The sequence below is a fragment of the Periplaneta americana genome, chromosome 14, assembly GCF_040183065.1.
Source record: "Periplaneta americana isolate PAMFEO1 chromosome 14, P.americana_PAMFEO1_priV1, whole genome shotgun sequence".
Taxonomy (NCBI): domain Eukaryota; kingdom Metazoa; phylum Arthropoda; class Insecta; order Blattodea; family Blattidae; genus Periplaneta; species Periplaneta americana.
Window position 1 is genome coordinate 87,916,845 of NC_091130.1, and position 18,013 is coordinate 87,934,857.

At 36.5% G+C, this 18,013-nt stretch overlaps 1 protein-coding gene across 1 annotated transcript in view; it reads right to left on the reverse strand.

Annotated features, from left to right (window-relative positions):
• Taf9 (TBP-associated factor 9) overlaps positions 1–18,013 on the reverse strand; it is a 177,151-nt gene that overhangs the window by 35,860 nt on the left and 123,278 nt on the right. Inside the window, exon 5 of the mRNA XM_069845708.1 lies at positions 8,269–8,497. Coding sequence (XP_069701809.1) covers positions 8,269–8,497 — 229 coding nt within the window. The remainder of the gene's footprint in view (positions 1–8,268; positions 8,498–18,013) is intronic.

Here is an 18,013-nt window from a genome sequence, read left to right on the forward strand (position 1 = left end):
GGACCTGAACCAGCCTGCGGTATTAGAAAATCAAATTCAAGAACTGTAGCAAAATTATGGACTAGGAGAGAACTCCAGAAAAGATGAATAAAATATCCTGAACAATCTCTTGGCAAATCTTTCGCTAAAGGCCCCAGCCAAGTAATAAATAATTTACCATCTCAATGAGCCATTCATTACAAATTTAATGTCACACTAAGCAAACTTGTTCATAGTCTAGCTACATGGTTGCCATGCAGAGTTTCACAAAGCCTGTGTATAGATGTATGATTAATTATTGATTTGCTAACATCTTGATCTAATGCCTTACAATTGCCATTAATAAAAAATAGATAGGCTGGAGGGTCCTCAATGTTTGCGGCAAATCATTTTGGTGCACAAAGACCAGTTGAAGCTGTTACAGTTCTCCATCTGAATCTGACGTGCTGCTGGAGCTTGCTGTAGGGACTGGCATACTTTCAAATGAGAAGGAGGCTGTATTTTAAAAATAACTACTGGTACTGTAATTTTCGAAATATAAATTTCGTTTGAATTCAAGTTCAACTACTTAAATTTAATACACTAATGTTTGTGGAAATTGCAACACCAAGAAGGATACATATGATTGAAATAAAATTGATACCACAGATTAGGTACATGACAATACACAAATGATTAGAATTACAGAACTGAACCCGATCTGTGACCTTGAGATTTCAGTATGGTGTGAAGCCTCTGTGCGCTGCAATCACACCTGTAAGAGTCATGGCATGGAATCAAACAGGGCCTGGATATGTTCCTGGGGAAACTCCCTCCACACAGTTTGTATGAAAGTCCACAAAGCATCAAGAGTGGGTGCTGGATGACCATGACGAACAAGTTGCCGACCAACCATATCCCAGACATATTCGATGGGCAACATGTCTGGCGAACATGCAGGCCAGGGAAAGAGTGATATCCATCGTTCTTCGAAGGCTTACATGATCCTCGCCACATGTGGCAGGGCAGGTGCAGATGCAAAGGGGGGGGGGGGGTCTGGGAGGCTATAGACCCCCCTATCAATTCAAAGACTTTTTTTTTTATTTAAAATGTACAAAGCATTATTTTTTCATTCACATAACATATGATTTCTTCACTCTCTAAACTTCATATTATTTTGCTATTTTACTTTCGCATACAAACTCTCTTAACAGTTCGCAGTGAATAGATCAGGTAAGTGGTCGCATTCCTTAGGGGTCGTTACCATGGGGTTTAACAATAGCTCGGACTTCGGAACGGAAATCTAACGTTAACCACCCCTACCACACTGTAGCTAGGCCGCTACCAATACCTTTGTTATCGTACTTTACAATAGCCACTACATTCGACTTCTGAATTGAAGTGATCAGTCCGTACAGGTGAATTATTTAGTGTAACAGTTATAAGAAATTATAAAATGTCGAAACGTAAGTTTCAAACAAATATCTTACAATTCATCAAGAATCCGTGTGGTGAAGTGAAAGAAAAGTGCAGTACGGATGACAATGATACAACTGATGAAGAAAAGTGTATGCCTGTTAATACCGTAACAGTGGAATCAGTTATGTGCGGTGAAAGTGATGACGCTAGTTCGACGACTCATAATGTATTAGATAATGGTTGCTTAGTGGAAAAAGAAATATGCAGTGACGAGATAAAATACAAAGCTCTAACAAATCTGTGGGTTCCAGACGAAAAATATCCATTTCCGAAGACACTAGAATCGGGACAGGCTAGACAATTTCAGCGTGCATGGCTTAAAAGATTTCCAAGGCTCTCTTACGGTAAGAAGGATGAAGGTGTGTTCTGTCACGTGTGCGTTTTATTTGGACCTAAAGAGGGAGGGCGAAGCAAAGTCACGTTACAGAATTTAGTTACGAAACCTATAAGAAAATTCAAAATGGCCTCTGAAATATTCAGGGACATTCAGAGAACAGTTATCACAAAACTGCTCTCTTAAAATGTGACAACTTTAAACGAGTGTTTGAAGGTAAGGTAGAGAACATTCTGGTTCAATTGAATAATGAAGTGTTACAAACAGTGCGCGAAAACAGGATGAAACTTGTCCCAATAGTAAAAACAATTATTCTGTGCGGCCGACAAAATATTCCATTAAGAGGACACAGGGATGATGGTGCGATTGACTTGGAAAGCGAAAATCAAAATGAAGGTAATTTCAGGGAGCTTCTTAAATATCGTGTTGATGCCGGTGATCAGATTCTGCATAGTCATCTTAAAAATGCCCCCAAAAACTCATCTCTAACAAGTAAAACAACGCAAAACGATCTCATAAACTGTTGTGGCACCATTATTGAAAAGAAAATTGTTGAAGAGGTTAACCAAAGTAAATATTTTTCTATCTTAGTAGATGAAACAACCGACATCAGTTCCAATGAGCAACTATCATTATGTGTGCGATTCGTAGACTGAGAAAAGTGTTACTTGCATGAGGAATTTTTTAGATTCGTAGTGGTGCAAGATCTAAGTGGAAAGGCATTGTCAAAAGTTGTTTTAAGTGAACTGTGGGACTTAGGTCTAGACATTTCGAATTTTCGCGGACAGGGTTATGACGGCGGTGCTAATATGTTGGGGAAGTTTTGCGGTGTCCAAGTGCGAATTTTAAAAGAGCAGCCTCTCGCATACTATATGCACTGTGCCTCACATTGCCTAAATTTGTTACTTTCAAAATCGTGCTCTGTTCCCAGTGTTAGACAAACTGTAGACACAGTAGCTGAAATAGCAAAATATGTTAGGGAGTCTAGCAAGCGGTCAATCATGATGAAAGAAAATAATTAGTCAAATATGCCCTGAACACAAGAAAACGAAACTAAAGACCTGTGAAACAAAATGGATTGAACGGCATGACGCAGTGTTACAATTTTTAGACATTTTCTCCGCAGTTATATCATTCCTGGAAGATTTTGGATCCTATTGTACAAAGGCACATTTGATGCTTAACTCAATTCTAAAATTCGAATTCATAATTTCATTGCATATTTTAGCAGAAATATTTGGAATAACACTATGTGTTTCGCGGAAGCTACAGAGCCCAAATCTCGAACTAAGTCAGTACTACCAGATGGTTGAATGTGTCATGAATACTCTTCAGGCCTGCCGAGATAATAACACTTATAATTTTCTTTTTGAGAAGGCTGTTACATTGGCTCAATTGTAGACGTAGAAGTAAATGTACCTCGAGTTGCATCCAGACAAATCCATCGCAATAATATTGCGTCTAATTCTCCTAAAGATTATTACCGCCTCAATGTATTTCTTTCTTTTCTTGATCACCTTCTAAGCGACTTGTCAGTACGATTTTCGCCTGCTAGGCACAGTCATTTAATTAAACTCCAATCTTTGATTCCTAACTTTTTACACGATCCTGATAAAAATATCGATGTCATCCTACAAGCTGCAACGATTTATGAACAGGATCTCCCAGGAACTATTCCAGAGCTTAGAGGAGGGCTACATTTATGGTTTCAATTTTAGAAGGAGCAACAAAAAAAACCAAACATGGCTATAGAAGCTTTGCTGCATACTAGGAATAATTTCTACTCCAATATAAGAGAGCTGCTCACCATATTATGTGTCATGTCAGTGACAACTTGCACCACAGAACGGTCATTCTCAACACTGAGACGTGTGAAAACCTACCTCAGATCGACGATGAACCAGGACAGACTGAATAGTTTGGTATTGCTCAACATTCATCGTAACATTGACGTAAGTCCGGACGAAGTCATAGAACTTTTCGCAGGAAAACATCCCAGACGACTTCAGCTTCGTTAAACTGTAAGTAAGATTTAATCGGCTTTCCATTCCAGTCACCATTTCCTTTAGAATTAGAACTAACTGAAGACTTAGAACCTAAGAGTGACAATATTGTTGTGGTTTATTTATTTGTTTTTAATTCCATTGTTCTGTGTTATGATTATACTACTGTATTCATATGTTAATTGAGGGGTTGGGTGCGAGAAAGGCACTTCTCTCAAATGCAAGTTTTGAGAAAATTGATGTTGAAAATTCAAACCGTAATAATGTTATCTAGGCGGCCGGGTAGCTCAGTTGGTAGAGCAGCTGGCTACGGACTAGAAGGTCCGGGGTTCGATCCCAGGTGGTGACAGGATTTTTTCTCGTTACCAAACTTTCAGAACGGCCCTGAGGTTTACTCAGCCTCCTATAAAATTGAGTACCGGGTCTTTCCCGGGGGTATGCACGCCTTTACATTTTGGGTACCGGTACTCCTGACCTCTATGATCACAGTATTGAACTACAACTTTGTGATCATATGCATAACAGATCAGAGAACACAATAAAGCGTTTTACTCAAAAAGGGCACATCCTCTAAAATGCCTTTCTTGCACCCAGCCCCTCAATTATTATTAGCCCCCCCCCCCCCCTATTATTAAATTCTAGATCCGCGCCTGCTTGCAATAGCACCAGCAACAGGACCACCATGGCCTTTGCACCATCTGTGCACACGTCAATGCAAATGTCCCACGGTATCGAGTTTTCAATGAAGAAGAAAAAATTCAGTACTGCTTGTACAGGATGGCAATGGCTGCAGAACAAAATATTTCATGAAAAAACTTGAAAATTCATACCGCACAAACATCATTAACATAGCTAATCCGGTAAAGACCGTGGATTTGTCAAGCTGTAACGAAAATTTCGTTTAACTGATACGGGAAACCATGATATTTTTTACGTCTTTTCATAAATTCTGGATTCGATTATGCACAGTGTTATTTCATAAGGGCAAATTGGAAATCAAGTTTTCAGTTTTCTCGTCCACCATGCACTTCACTACCTTCACTAATAATGGTTTCATAAGAATTTCAGCAAGGGTGAGGTTTACCACAAGAGCCTGGCCATGACTAATACGACGTTTTCAGTGCTTTCTCGTTGTTTGTTTTTACTGTAAATGAAGCTGTACAGTCATGGCTAAGCAAACAGAATGGCGATCATTCTGTGCTATTGTCACATCACGTGTTCCTGTTTCTGCTCGTCTCTGCATACAATCCTCTTCTATCCACTGGTTCCACACATGCATCACTGTCATAGCAGCATGCCCTGTACGATCCAAAATGTCATGGTATGACAAACCTGCTTCCCGGAGACCAACCATTTTGCCCCGGTCGTACTCACTCATGTGCTGATATTGCATCCTTCCACGTCGAAGAGGCATACATGCACTAGCTTTCAAGTTTCCACTTCGCTTGGAAGCTCTGCACTGACTGAGCAAGGCATAACACTGATTTTGCTGGTGACACAAAAGATGTCACTGTTGGGCCTTGTGTAAGCCATCTCTCTAGAAACATAATCAATTATTGGTGGTACACTGTTCTACACATCTCCCGAGTTTGGAGTCGTTCAGGCCATTCTTTCTGGACGTTGCACTTTGTACAAACAGTAGTATAGATGTAAAAGGTTGAATACAAAAAGTCGTAATTTTTTATTTTAATTATTAAAAAATCTAATTTATACAAATTAGACTCATACATTTCTTCTATTTCTGTAAAAGATTGTTTCTTCCGTGATTCTTCTTGATGTTGTCTTTGATTCTGTTGTTCCAACCATAGCTCATTATAATCAATACCACTCATGTAACCTGGGCAGCCTTTCTGTCTCTGAGTAAAAATTGCTGGTCTTCTTCAGTCTTAATCATTTTTTGAGAATTCACTTGCAAAATGCCAAAGAGATCATCTAATTTGTCGATAAGCTTTTGTTTCTGTTAAATCTGCGATCTTCTGTTGCATATTTCTCGAGATTTATCCATTTTTGGTAAGGACTTTCAACTTTTTAATGCAGTGTTTCTGTTCTCTTATTGGTAATCGGGCTTTTTCCCAAAATATTTGTGTTTCTTTTTCAGAATTTGTAATGCAGGTTTGGAACCAGAATATATAATGCATTATTAATTAGAGCTTACCCTGAACTAAGTACACTGAACACACACAGATTTAAGAAACAAATTAGATTAATTATTTAATTGTTTTGTCTTTTCTTAAGCTAATTGAGTTTAAAATTGTAATCTAATATTCGTGTACTTTGTATTTTCTATATTTGTATATATTATTACATGGTCTGTATATTACTATACATTAATATTATTGTGCTGAATGAACACTCTTCAGTTTTGTATAACTGAACTGAACTGTTTCCAAGCACGAACTTCTGCTTTTTTTGGGTTGCAATGCCTAATGTAATGTAAACCTAGTGTATTAAATAAATAAATTTGAAAAATTTGAAATTTGAATTCTTTTATTACTATGCAGGACTATGAAGCAGATCTAATTGAATCGGTCGGAGCTAAAATGAATTAAGTCAAAATATGAAGTTTTGGGTTTTGCAACAATTTGAAGAACTGATGTCATGCGCATCGAACGGTGGAAGAAGGAACTAAGACTTTTAAATATTCTTTTGTCTTCTATAACATAAAAATATAATATTTGTGTTATTAGAGGAATATTTTTTGCTTCTCCTGAAAGGTTGTCAAAAGTGACTTAATTCCTTTTAGCTCCGACCGATTCAATTTTACTTCGCAAAAGTAGAAAACAAAACACTCAGAACTTGCTTACTAGAAGGAAGCTTGCTGCCCACAAACTGGTGAGAATCTGAACATATTAGATAAATATTTTCGCGGAGTTGACCTTTAGATGCCGTTTAAAACATTACACAGGAAGTCACCTATAGCAAGAATGACACTTCAAATGGTGCATTACTTCTCGAGATTACTCACTAAATGGCAAGAAACCTACTTCTCGAGGCTTCTCACTAACTAGCAAGAAGCCTAAGCTTCTGTTCTTGCAGTCTTATCTGAATAAATACCTCCCCCAAGACACACTCCAGCTCATTTACTTATATCTTGTAAGCAAGAAAAAAGCAGTTAAAACAGTGGTGGTTGGGGCACTTGAATAGCAATTTCAACGACTCTGATGGTCACTGAGGCACCTCTCTCTTTTTCCACAGTGTGTCCAAAATTTGTTCTGCATTATTTTTACACATAATCGAATGAAACTATAGGTGCCAAATATAAGTTACAAAAGTTTAAAAGCAAGGGAAATCTAAAGAAGTATAATTGCATATAAACAGTCCTCCCAGATAAATGTTCATGTTGTAAACTGTCAAACAACCATACCAGTGACAACATGCACTGTTGCACTGCAGGTATGCAATTACGGAATATTACAAAAACTGTGCCAAAAGTAAGTGAAAAAACGAAGAAATATGAAAGGAATTAAAAATATTTTCTTCATAAAGCAATAAAATAAAAGTGAAACTGAATATATAAATTATTTGTATATTCTTCTTTTATTGTTTGAGTGGTGGAACGAAAGGCCTGATCACCTCAACTCTGTCAGAACGAATGAATTAATTACGTCATTCACCCATGTGCCAGTGATGTAGATCAATTTACTGACAGAATCATTGCCCAGTGTGTGCCAAAGGAGGCTGGACTATTCTACTCCCACGATGGAAAGAGATGGAGATTTGTTTGGATACCACAGGGGAACTGGAGCTTCCAGAGAAAACCCCTGTGTTATCTGGACCACAGGCTTGCCTAACACAAGTTATAAATTGGGGATACGACGGGAATCAAATAAGATTTCACAGGATTATAAGTCCAACGCTCCAGCCACTAGATCACCATGGCAACATGAATGAATGAACAAATGAAATAAATAAATTAATTAATTAATTAATTAAATAAAACAATCAATGAAAGAATACTGAAACAAGCTCCTTTTAATCAAGACAGAAAAGAAGAAATATTTATCAACCATGTCAGAGATTTCTTAACATCTGGTGTAATGATGGGGGTAATGATTAGAGCCCGGAACTTTAGGTGCTAAAAGTTAAGAATGATACTGAGTGTAGATGAATAGATGTGGTGTCCGTGAGGAGGGTTCTGAAGCCTAGTTCCCAAGAGTCTGATATGTAATAATAGACAACAGAGTCACAAGGATTGGACAATGGATCTTGTAAACTGTGCGCTAATTTGTAAATGGTGGTTAAGAGGATTAAAGACTTTAACGGTACAGAAGGGAAAATACTAAATGACAAGAACGACATAATGACATCTAAAAGGAGTGGGGGCATAGCTTTTATATTTATAAACTATAGTGAGTAACAATATTTAGTTTTAGCACCTAAAATTCTGGGCTCTATTGATGATGACAGTAGTGGTGAGGAAACCGAAAAAGTAGCAGCAGTGGCAGAATAAGATGGAAGATGGAAAAGAAACATGAAACCTGCATGCTTCCTTACCTGAAGAGAATTTTATGACTGGTTTCGGTATAGTGATGGTCTGAGTCCTTGCCACTGTTGCCAGCGTGCCTGATCGTTTTACAATGGACAAGGACTGCTGCTGCTTGTTCTGCATCTTCACTCCTGTTGCATTCAAGTTGCTGTGTGTCAGATGTGATGTGACAGAAGTGTTCATATAACCTGAATTTCCTCCACCAAGGGTGTGATGGTGGACTGGCTTTGGCTGTGGCTGAAAAAGTAAAAATATGTATAGTTGTAGAAACATAGGTTAATGAAAACGTTTCCTGACTGACAACAGGGTTAGTCTGCTGATGTGAGCAATTACATGTTTTCGTCTAGATTGTGATAGAACACAGTCTGTTGAGTCATTTTCTAGTCAGCTCAAGGTTATAAGGAATTAGCTGGGTCACTGGCTACGAAGAAACTGCCTATTGAAGGATACACTGGAAGGAATGGTGAACAGGAGAAAAGTTCGGAGTAGAAGAAGATATTGGATGATAGACAACATTAAGATATGTGGGGACTAAGGGGAAGGTGAAAAAGAGGGAAGATTGGAGAATCCTGGGTTTGCAGTGAAAGACCTGCCCTTAGACAGAAAACAATGAATGAATGAATGAATCAATCAATCAATCAATCAATCAATCAATCAAGGTTACTGTATGAGCAATAATGTTCAGTTGTAAATTTGGGTATGATGTTTTCTGCGATTTGTGAGTGCAGAGAAAGTTGATGAAATTTGAAAAATTGTTATGTACACTTCAGTCCAGAAATTTTTTTTAACAATTCATACACTCATTTAAAACAAGATCTGAATAAAAGACTAGCATAACTTTTTTTTTATATATATTTCAATACCAAATTAATTATCGAAGGCGAAAGTTTAATAATCGAGTCACAGACTGTTTTAAACAACTTAAATTATTGCATAGTATTAATAATATTATATACATCTACACAACACTTTTCAATACAGTTATCACACTTTGTTTTGGGTATTAATTCAGAATGGCCCTGTATTTGTGTACGGTATTCATTTTATTTGTAACAGATATGAAACACCTTACGCACTTCTGATATAATTTCCACTACATACTTTTTCTTTAAGAAAAGCATCGAACTTTACCAATGAAATGTATTAGCCTACATCTAGTGTGTGGCATAAGTCAATTAACCGAAAGTGCTGAAATACAAAGCAGTCAGATCACTGTACAACACACTTTTTTTCCCTCTGCAAAACTTTTGTGTGATTATGACTAATTTTTGTATGGTTAATTCAAATATGATTTTAGTTTTTCTCCATCATGTATCTTTTATTCAGGATTTCAATATCATTCTTCATTGTTTATTGTTACAGAAAACAACTGCCATTCATATGCAATAGGCAAAATTTCTGTTCAGGTTAATTTCACTGTCACTGACTTAACATTTGAAAAAATCCAAGATTCAAATTAATTTATTTAAGAAAAAATGAAGTACATGTAATACCTGAAATATTATATTCTAACAGATAAATTGTCTAACAAACAAAATCACATTAGGAAAGTATAAAAAATTAGTAATAACACATTCCAAAAAAATTATATAAGCATCGTCACTGACATAACCAAAATAAGACATGTGTTTGGTACACTTTATTGTTTGAAGCTGTATCATCCAATTAATTGCTGTTTAAAAAAATAATAAAAAATGACACGTTCACTGGGAACTATTTCACGTCTTAATCCTACATTGCAGAGTTTTTAATTAAGTTTGTACTCCTCTGTGCAGCAATTTGAATATGTCACTGACACAACTAATGGTGTCACTGATGTAACATTATTCATAAGACTGTTTCCTTGAACTGAAACTCTCCCCTATCATTAAATGGGAAAGGATGGTTGATCTTCCTTCTGATGGAATTAAGAGGGTACCATATTTCGTATTTTTCTTGCGGCCACTGCCAACCTCAACATGGATTTAAAGCATTTACTAACACTTCACTGTTGCACATAATATGTAATTACAGATATTATCTGTAATTACTCCTGGATATGGCTTTTTATCATATGTAATTATAACAAAATCTCTTTTTGTAACTGAAATACTGGTATTGGTTTCTGCAGGTTCTTTATTGCTTGATACCATTATATTTGTTTTTGTTGAAGAAGATTAATGTCTTTGAATTTCACAGGAATATCTTCAAAAAACGAACATGCAACACTGACAGTCAGAGTCATGGGACTTTTGCACAATATTCTACTAATGACAGTGAATTTTCTTTTATGCTTTTTCCTTTGATCCATTTTTTCCTACAACAGTTATGCAATCTCTGCGTCCAGGTAACATATGAGAAACTGTATCGCTGTTATAAAATTCTTTCACAATATTATCTGTTCCTGTTTCTTTACTTCTGTGCCTTCATGCTGATGCTTCAGTAATGACAGGTAGCCTTTGTTCACTTGAAGTGCTAACTTTTTAATTACAGCTGCTTTATTTCTTGTTAGGGAATACATTCTTCACACTGATTTACTGAAGGGTTTGGGTAACACCTTTTGTACTACTTTCACCAGATGGGTCATTTACAGATATCTTTACTGCTTGTCGCTCCTTCCTCATTCGAATTTTGCTGTTCTCCGATTCTATTTTCTTTTTGGAAGGAGCGAGATATTTTTTGTTGTTCATTGTTCTTCTTAAATGCTTCTTTCTTCTCGACACTCATTCTTTCTCTGTATTTCCATGTTCTCTCTCCACTGGTTTTTACCCATTTTCAACTCTGAAAAATGTTTTGCAATATTAAAATAATGAGTCAATGACATAACACTGACTTAATGTTGCATCAGGGACAGGTTTTAAGTTATGCCAGTGACAATAAAAACAATCATTATACAATTTTTTAAAACTTGTTTTGATATCAGCACTCACAACTACAGTAAAAACCTTCATCCCAAGAAAAAATTTAACATCTCTTGCAAACCCATGTCTGCACAGAGGAACTTTTCCATATTTTGTTACTCATGCAACTTTGTGAAAATAATATTTCTTTTCATCTATATATATATATATATATATATATATATATATATATATATATATATCAACAATTGCATATTCGAACACTAAATTATTGGTTTATACATACCTTAAGGTTCACTTTAATGACTTCAGGGGTTTGGCAGTATTATCTCAAATTGGAAAACGCACAATCTTGGAACAAACAATCTAAAAAATGCAGCTTCTCCCAACTTTTCAAGATGGCTGCTGATAACCAGTATTACCAACAACAATGTGAAAACATGAAAATTTAATTAATTTTAAGCCTGAAGAATATGTTAATGTACTTGTAGACTTTACATTAGCAAAAATAATTTTTTCATCCAATGTCCACATTCTCATGGAATTAACCTTCAATGGATATTTCTGTGTTACTCCATCTAGCTTCACATAACATTACTAGAGCTAAGATTTTGATGACCTATAAATCATGAAAAAATGTCTAAAAACAATGCATTCATGACCTAAAAATCTCTTAAAAATGCCCTAAAAACTGATCTTACATAACTGGCTTAGAAGGAAAAGAGGTTTTGTACTACTTAATATTTAGACTAGTAATCACATTAAATTCTAGTACCAACATTTAAGTTTATTTAATTTTACATACGTCTAATTTTTTTAAGTAGTACACTTCAATTAAAATTATTTTACCTGATATAGTTTCCATGTAGTCCACCACAATGCCACTCTTACCCGGAACTAGCAGGTATAGAAGATATATTGAAGGGGTGGTTGGACTGATCCATTACATGGGGTGTACTACGTTAAAATGGCAATATTTGTGTGGAAAAACGATTAAAATATTATACAAAATAATGGGTATTAATGAAGGAAATAAACATTATTTTACATTAGTAATGGGGCTTTATGGCCAAAATTAAAGAAAATGCCTAAAAAATGACCGAATAAAACAAAAGAGGCTCTTATGAGCCAAAACAGACAAAAAAAATACAAAAAAAAATGCCCTAACAAATATGTCTTAAAACACTCAGTTTATCACATAACATATAAATACTAAAGTAGCTATGTTTCTGGCTTACTAGAAAAAAGATGCAATTTCATCAAAATCCTAGCCCTAATCATTACACATCATTTCATTTATGTCTTGTGTTTCCATGTGATGAGGTTATATGCATTTTCGAATGAAGAATATTGAATCAGACGATATAGTTGCTACTATATTATGTTTCTGTGAAATTTGTCAGAAACTTCTGTGGAAAATGCCTAAAAAACATGTAAATGGCCCCAATATGTTTTCATACATATGTTGGTAATTTACAGAAAAAGCAGAAGTCATACTCTTCATCCTTTAGTAAGGTCTATGAATATTTTGGCTGCAGGATTTAGGAGAAAAATAAGACTTTTTCTCCTCATCTTTGTTGTGTAAGTAACTTACAAGCTTATTTCGAATTTCCCGAGTCTGGGGGTGGTGATCCTCATTATTGATGTTATGTTTATTATGTTTGTCACGTGTTTATTTTTACGTAATTCTGTGCAGTAACTACTATGCGACTTTTAGGGTGTAAGCTGGTTTATATTCCCTTATACCTTGGTCCTGTCCACGTATGTGGCCTATTGACTCCTTCCATAATATGCCCTGTAATATGAACGCATCTCATCTACGCTGATAGCATGTCTGCATCTATTATCTTCAGGCACATGAGGATTTGACAAGTGGGCACTTATCTGACCACCACCAGTCCATTGGGTGGATGCTGGGAACGCTTGATCTCTACTTCTATGGTACCGGTAAGTGAGTTGTCATGAATCTCAATGCTTAGAGTCCTGGATGATTTCCGGGACATCTTGGCAAGTATGCAGCAGCTGAGCAGAAGATGAGCAGGCAGTATATACAGTCCTTTGGTGAGTTACCTCTCTGTTGGTGGATCAGTTGAGAACGTCTGATCCTCTGGAGCTGATCATTTGAGACAATGTTCGTTGTCTGCAGTGGAAGTCATTTCGTCATGTATTCTACTGCTTGAGAATGTGTGGTCCTCTGGAGCTGGTAGTAATGAGAGAACAGTCTGGTTTTTTGCCTGCAGATGTATCATACTGGTTGATGATGTGTGGTTCTTTGGAGCTGGTAGCAAGAGAACAGTCTGTTCTCTGGAGCTGGTTGCGAGAGAACAGTAGATGCTTCGATAGTGGAGGATTATTCGGGTCAGTTGAGGATGGGTGTTCCTCTGGAGCTGGTCACGAGAGAAGAGTCGCATGCTTTGATTCTGGAGATGTTATTTGGGACAGTTGACGACAGGTGGTTCCTCTGGAGCTGGTCACCTGAGGACGTGTGGGTTCTCAGACTGGAGAAGTGAAGCCTCGTCTTGTGTTAATCTGCCTGACCAGGATGCTGGGAAAGTGTGGGATGGTGGAATTTTACAGGATGTGTTTTGAGACTCTCAAAAGTCTGAAATTTGCAGTCAGTATAAAGGAGCCACCACCACTTGAAATTCCGGAAAGTATGGGAGAGTGTGCTGTGTCTACCAGCTCAGAGTCATTGAAGCCAGTTCAAACTCATCAGCGCCACTTCATGCGTATAGTTACGGGCATATGCTATTCTTCCGACTATGTCATTGCAACACCATTACACTGGTAAGCAATGTGCCGTTTATTTTCCGGCACCCTGTTCTTCTGTATTGATTTTTTCTCCTGTTCCTTATTTCCTTTACTTCCTTCTTTAGTTTTTATTTTTTTTAATAGATGGCGTTTTCTTATCCGCCATTTTCTGTCGAACTTCTTCCTTATATAAAGAGCGAGTTTATTTCTCTATGAACTATTTTTCCATCGGTGCTTATTTTCTGTCTTGCTTGTCATTGGTCATGGATGATTTCAAAATTTTTGTCTCTTACGGTCGTCTTTTCCGAACACGCGACGTGGAGCGTGAGTTCAGTGACTGATTGTCGCCCGAACGAGAAACTTCGAATCCAGCCTGGGAGAAACCGCTGCAGTGGCGAGTATTCTGCATACACACATTACGACCTGGCATAGTGACTTGGTACAGGCAGGCGTGGCCTGACCCAGGAATTTGGAACTCATTGTACTACTGTCTGACGACGTCATTTTCGGTTGTGGTGTGTTCAACCGAAATCATGTGGAGGGAATTTGCTTCGTGATGCGCACGAGGAAGACGAGTTCAAGTGGACCCAGAGACTGCCCTGTCGATGATTATACATGGGATATGGCCATTTGTGAGATTATTATTTGTTAATATATATATATATATATATATATATATACATATATTTTTTTTTCTAAATCTTATTTTCTTTAATTTTCCTTTGCCTAGAAATTTTCACTGACACTCGTTAGCTTTATATTATCTGGTACTTATTCATTTCTTTTATTTTCTGTTCAGTTTTATTCTGGATTAATTGATAGCAGAACTGAGGATTAATTAAATTTAATATCAAATTTGTGTAAAATTTGTTACTTTCATTTATTTGTAATGGTGGATGTCAGCAAGGTCCATGTGATTCGGCAAGTCAGTTTCCAGAGAGATAGTAGTTCAGTACTAGATTGATAGTCTTGTTTCTCTGACCTTATTCAGTTATTAACTGTTTTTCTTTGGACGCTCCATTTTTCTAAATCTGTTTATATACATTCACCTTATTTATATTTACAGTTGTTATATAATACAAAGAATTATATTTCTAACATTCTTGTTGTTTTTTTTTTAATATTGTTTATCTGGGTTATTACCTGATTTTTATTAAATAAATGTTATCAGGTAAATTGTAATTTTTTAAGTGTTTATTTCATTTTCCTCACCCAACGAGATATTCAACCTTATCCAACGATTTACGGTGGGGATAGTCAGGAGGGCCCCATTATAGCAAGTAGGAGGGAGAACCAGCCTTGATGATAGCGAGTCCCAAGACATTTTTACTTGAGATCTAGACTTATACTGCTAGCTAGCTCCGATCTTCCTGAGTTGTAATGTATATATTTGGTTTGCTAGCTTGGGACTTGCTCAGAGGTAAAGTATGGAAATAAGTATTGTAACTTAATGGAATGGCTCTTCCTCTCATTTACTGGTTTGGCATTATGAATAACTGTAAAGTACTGTACAAAATTTTATTTTCTAGTTCTTAGAAGTCAGTTAAAACTGATATCATATGATGGAATGTCTTGACAGCAGTTAACATTGTTCTGTTACTTGGTGCCAAATTGTTAAACTGCTCCTGATACTGCTCTTTAACGTGGTAGAAGCTCAGCCAATTCTGACACCCCACTCCATATGACAGGAAATAATGGTCAACATAAACACCTGTTGTGAGAACTATAATTGCAGAAATCAACACAACACTGAATTCACATTATGTCCAACTACTGGATACAATAAATAAATACTTCATTCCTAGGAAAACGTGGACAGCAGATGAGGGATAATTTCAGTACTGTTTGTTTTGCTGTAGACCGTATTTAATTATTATTAATAACTTACATCCAACTTTGGTTTGTCTTGTCATTTCCACTGCGCTATAGGCACCGTGCATGGGTCTGGAAATCATACTGGTGGCGCTGCGCAGTGTCTCAATTCCTAATTAACTACAGGATCGCAGTCATTCGCTAGTCATGTGTGATATAGAAATTACATGCGGCTTTCTGCCAATAAAAAGCTGTTCTAACATTAGTAACAATGGGTTCATTCATTCATAGTGTTCTTTCACTGCAAACCCAGCAATCTGCAGTCTTTATTTATTTATTTAGTTATTTAATAGACTCAGAGGAAAGTTCAGTACTGCTGGAAGGGTGTAAAACTGTAACTACAGAATTCCTGTAATATCAGTGTAGTTTGATATTTAAATCAGATTTCAGACCATTGAATGAGGGAGAACAGTCATATTACGAAAACAGTGATATACTTATATTTTTTTTATTTTAGTTGGTTATTTAACGACGCTGTATCAACTACTAGGTTATTTAGCGTCGAGGAGATTGGTGATAGCGAGATGATATTTGGCGAGATGAGGCCGAGGATTTGCCATAGATTACCTTGTATTCACACTACGGTTGGGGAAAACCTCGGAAAAAACCCAACCAGGTAATCAGCCCAAGCGGGAATCGAGCCCGCACCTGAACGCAACTTCAGACCGGTAGGCAAGCGCCTTAACCGACTAAGCCACGCCGGTGGCAATATACTTATATTTGATGTCATAATTTATATGTGTATAATGCGGCTATAAATTTCGAATTGTAATGTGATTTAATTCTAAAAGTAGTCTTAAGTACACTTCCTGAATAATGGGCGACTGCAAATTCGCTGAAACACAACACATATGAACAATATCAACATACTACCTCTGATTGAGGTTCTGGCTGACATATACATCTATTATCAGGCAGTACATCTTACTTGACGATGTGTCAGAGGAAGAACAATATTGGTTTATACATCTGAAGTCTGACTAGAGTAATATGTAACTAGTCGGCGATGTATGCATTGGAGGGGAAAGGGAACTGGACACCCTACCCCATTATATTCTGGTCTAGTTGCCTCATAAGTGGTGCCTTGTTGGTATCACTTGTGAGGTTCAGACTTGTCTTCGGACAGTTGACTGAGCAACAACATAGGAAGCAGTTCAATTAATAGTTTATGTAAAATGTTATATATTTTAATTCGCTGAATGCACCTTTCGACATGAATTCGAACACTGACAACGCTGTAAGTAGTTTCGACTTCTTCAGCTGTTAATTTGCCATCATGCAGATACGGTGGCATAATAACAATGATCCCTTTATCGGAGAGGTTTGTTTTTATTCCGGGAAAACCTGACTTCATCACCACCTTCTAATAGAGTCAATAATCCGCAATCAGTTGTTATGAATGTGTCACTCGATCTGCCACAGTAGCATTTAGATTTGAAGGCCACCATTTGATCCATGTTGGGAGGCTGTACCACTTTAGCTTAAGTACAATTAATTGTCATTCTGCATTTTGGGTAGTCTACTTTCTTTTCAATATTGCGGGGACTGTTTCCTGAATACTTTCTCTGCTAGGCCAAAACCCAAAATTGCGATAACCATTGTGGATGCCAACAACATTAAAGTGGTGGTAAAAATACATTATTATTATTATTATTATTATTATTATTATTATTATTATTATTATTATAGTTGTACGATGAACTTGGAATATCACCCTCATAGCAGAATATGACAATCCAGTTTTCATTTTAATTAGAAATATGAGTAGACGATTTTCTTTAATAATCCTACTGTATGATAGTGTTTCAATTGGCAGCAATATTCAAAATCACAAATGTCACTCCCATTACGTCTGGTAGTTCTGTCTCATCTCTTATTGAAGAATAACCTCGGAAACCTTGCATTTCATTAAACATATAATTTGTTCCTGAACTCTTGTCATAACATTTCTTATGTGACTTCAGTTCAGCATGTAATGGAATAGACACTTGAGTAGACAATTCACACAATTCAATAATTGTGAAAGAAAAAAAAATAAAATCACTAAGAATGGTTTCATTTAATTCTGCCTGTATGGCTAACTTCATTTTTCGAAATAACACTTGTTGAGCATTCACCTTCCATAATACTTAAATTTTCATCTTTTCTTCTTCTTTTTGCGTTTCTTTCGTACCTTTCCGGAGCTAGTTCAGAGGAGGCAGCCTTTTTATTGTAAGCTTAATCATTTGGAAAAATACTGAACGGTATGCTAGTTTTGGGGGTGTTCTGATCTCGTTTCCCAATAAAATTA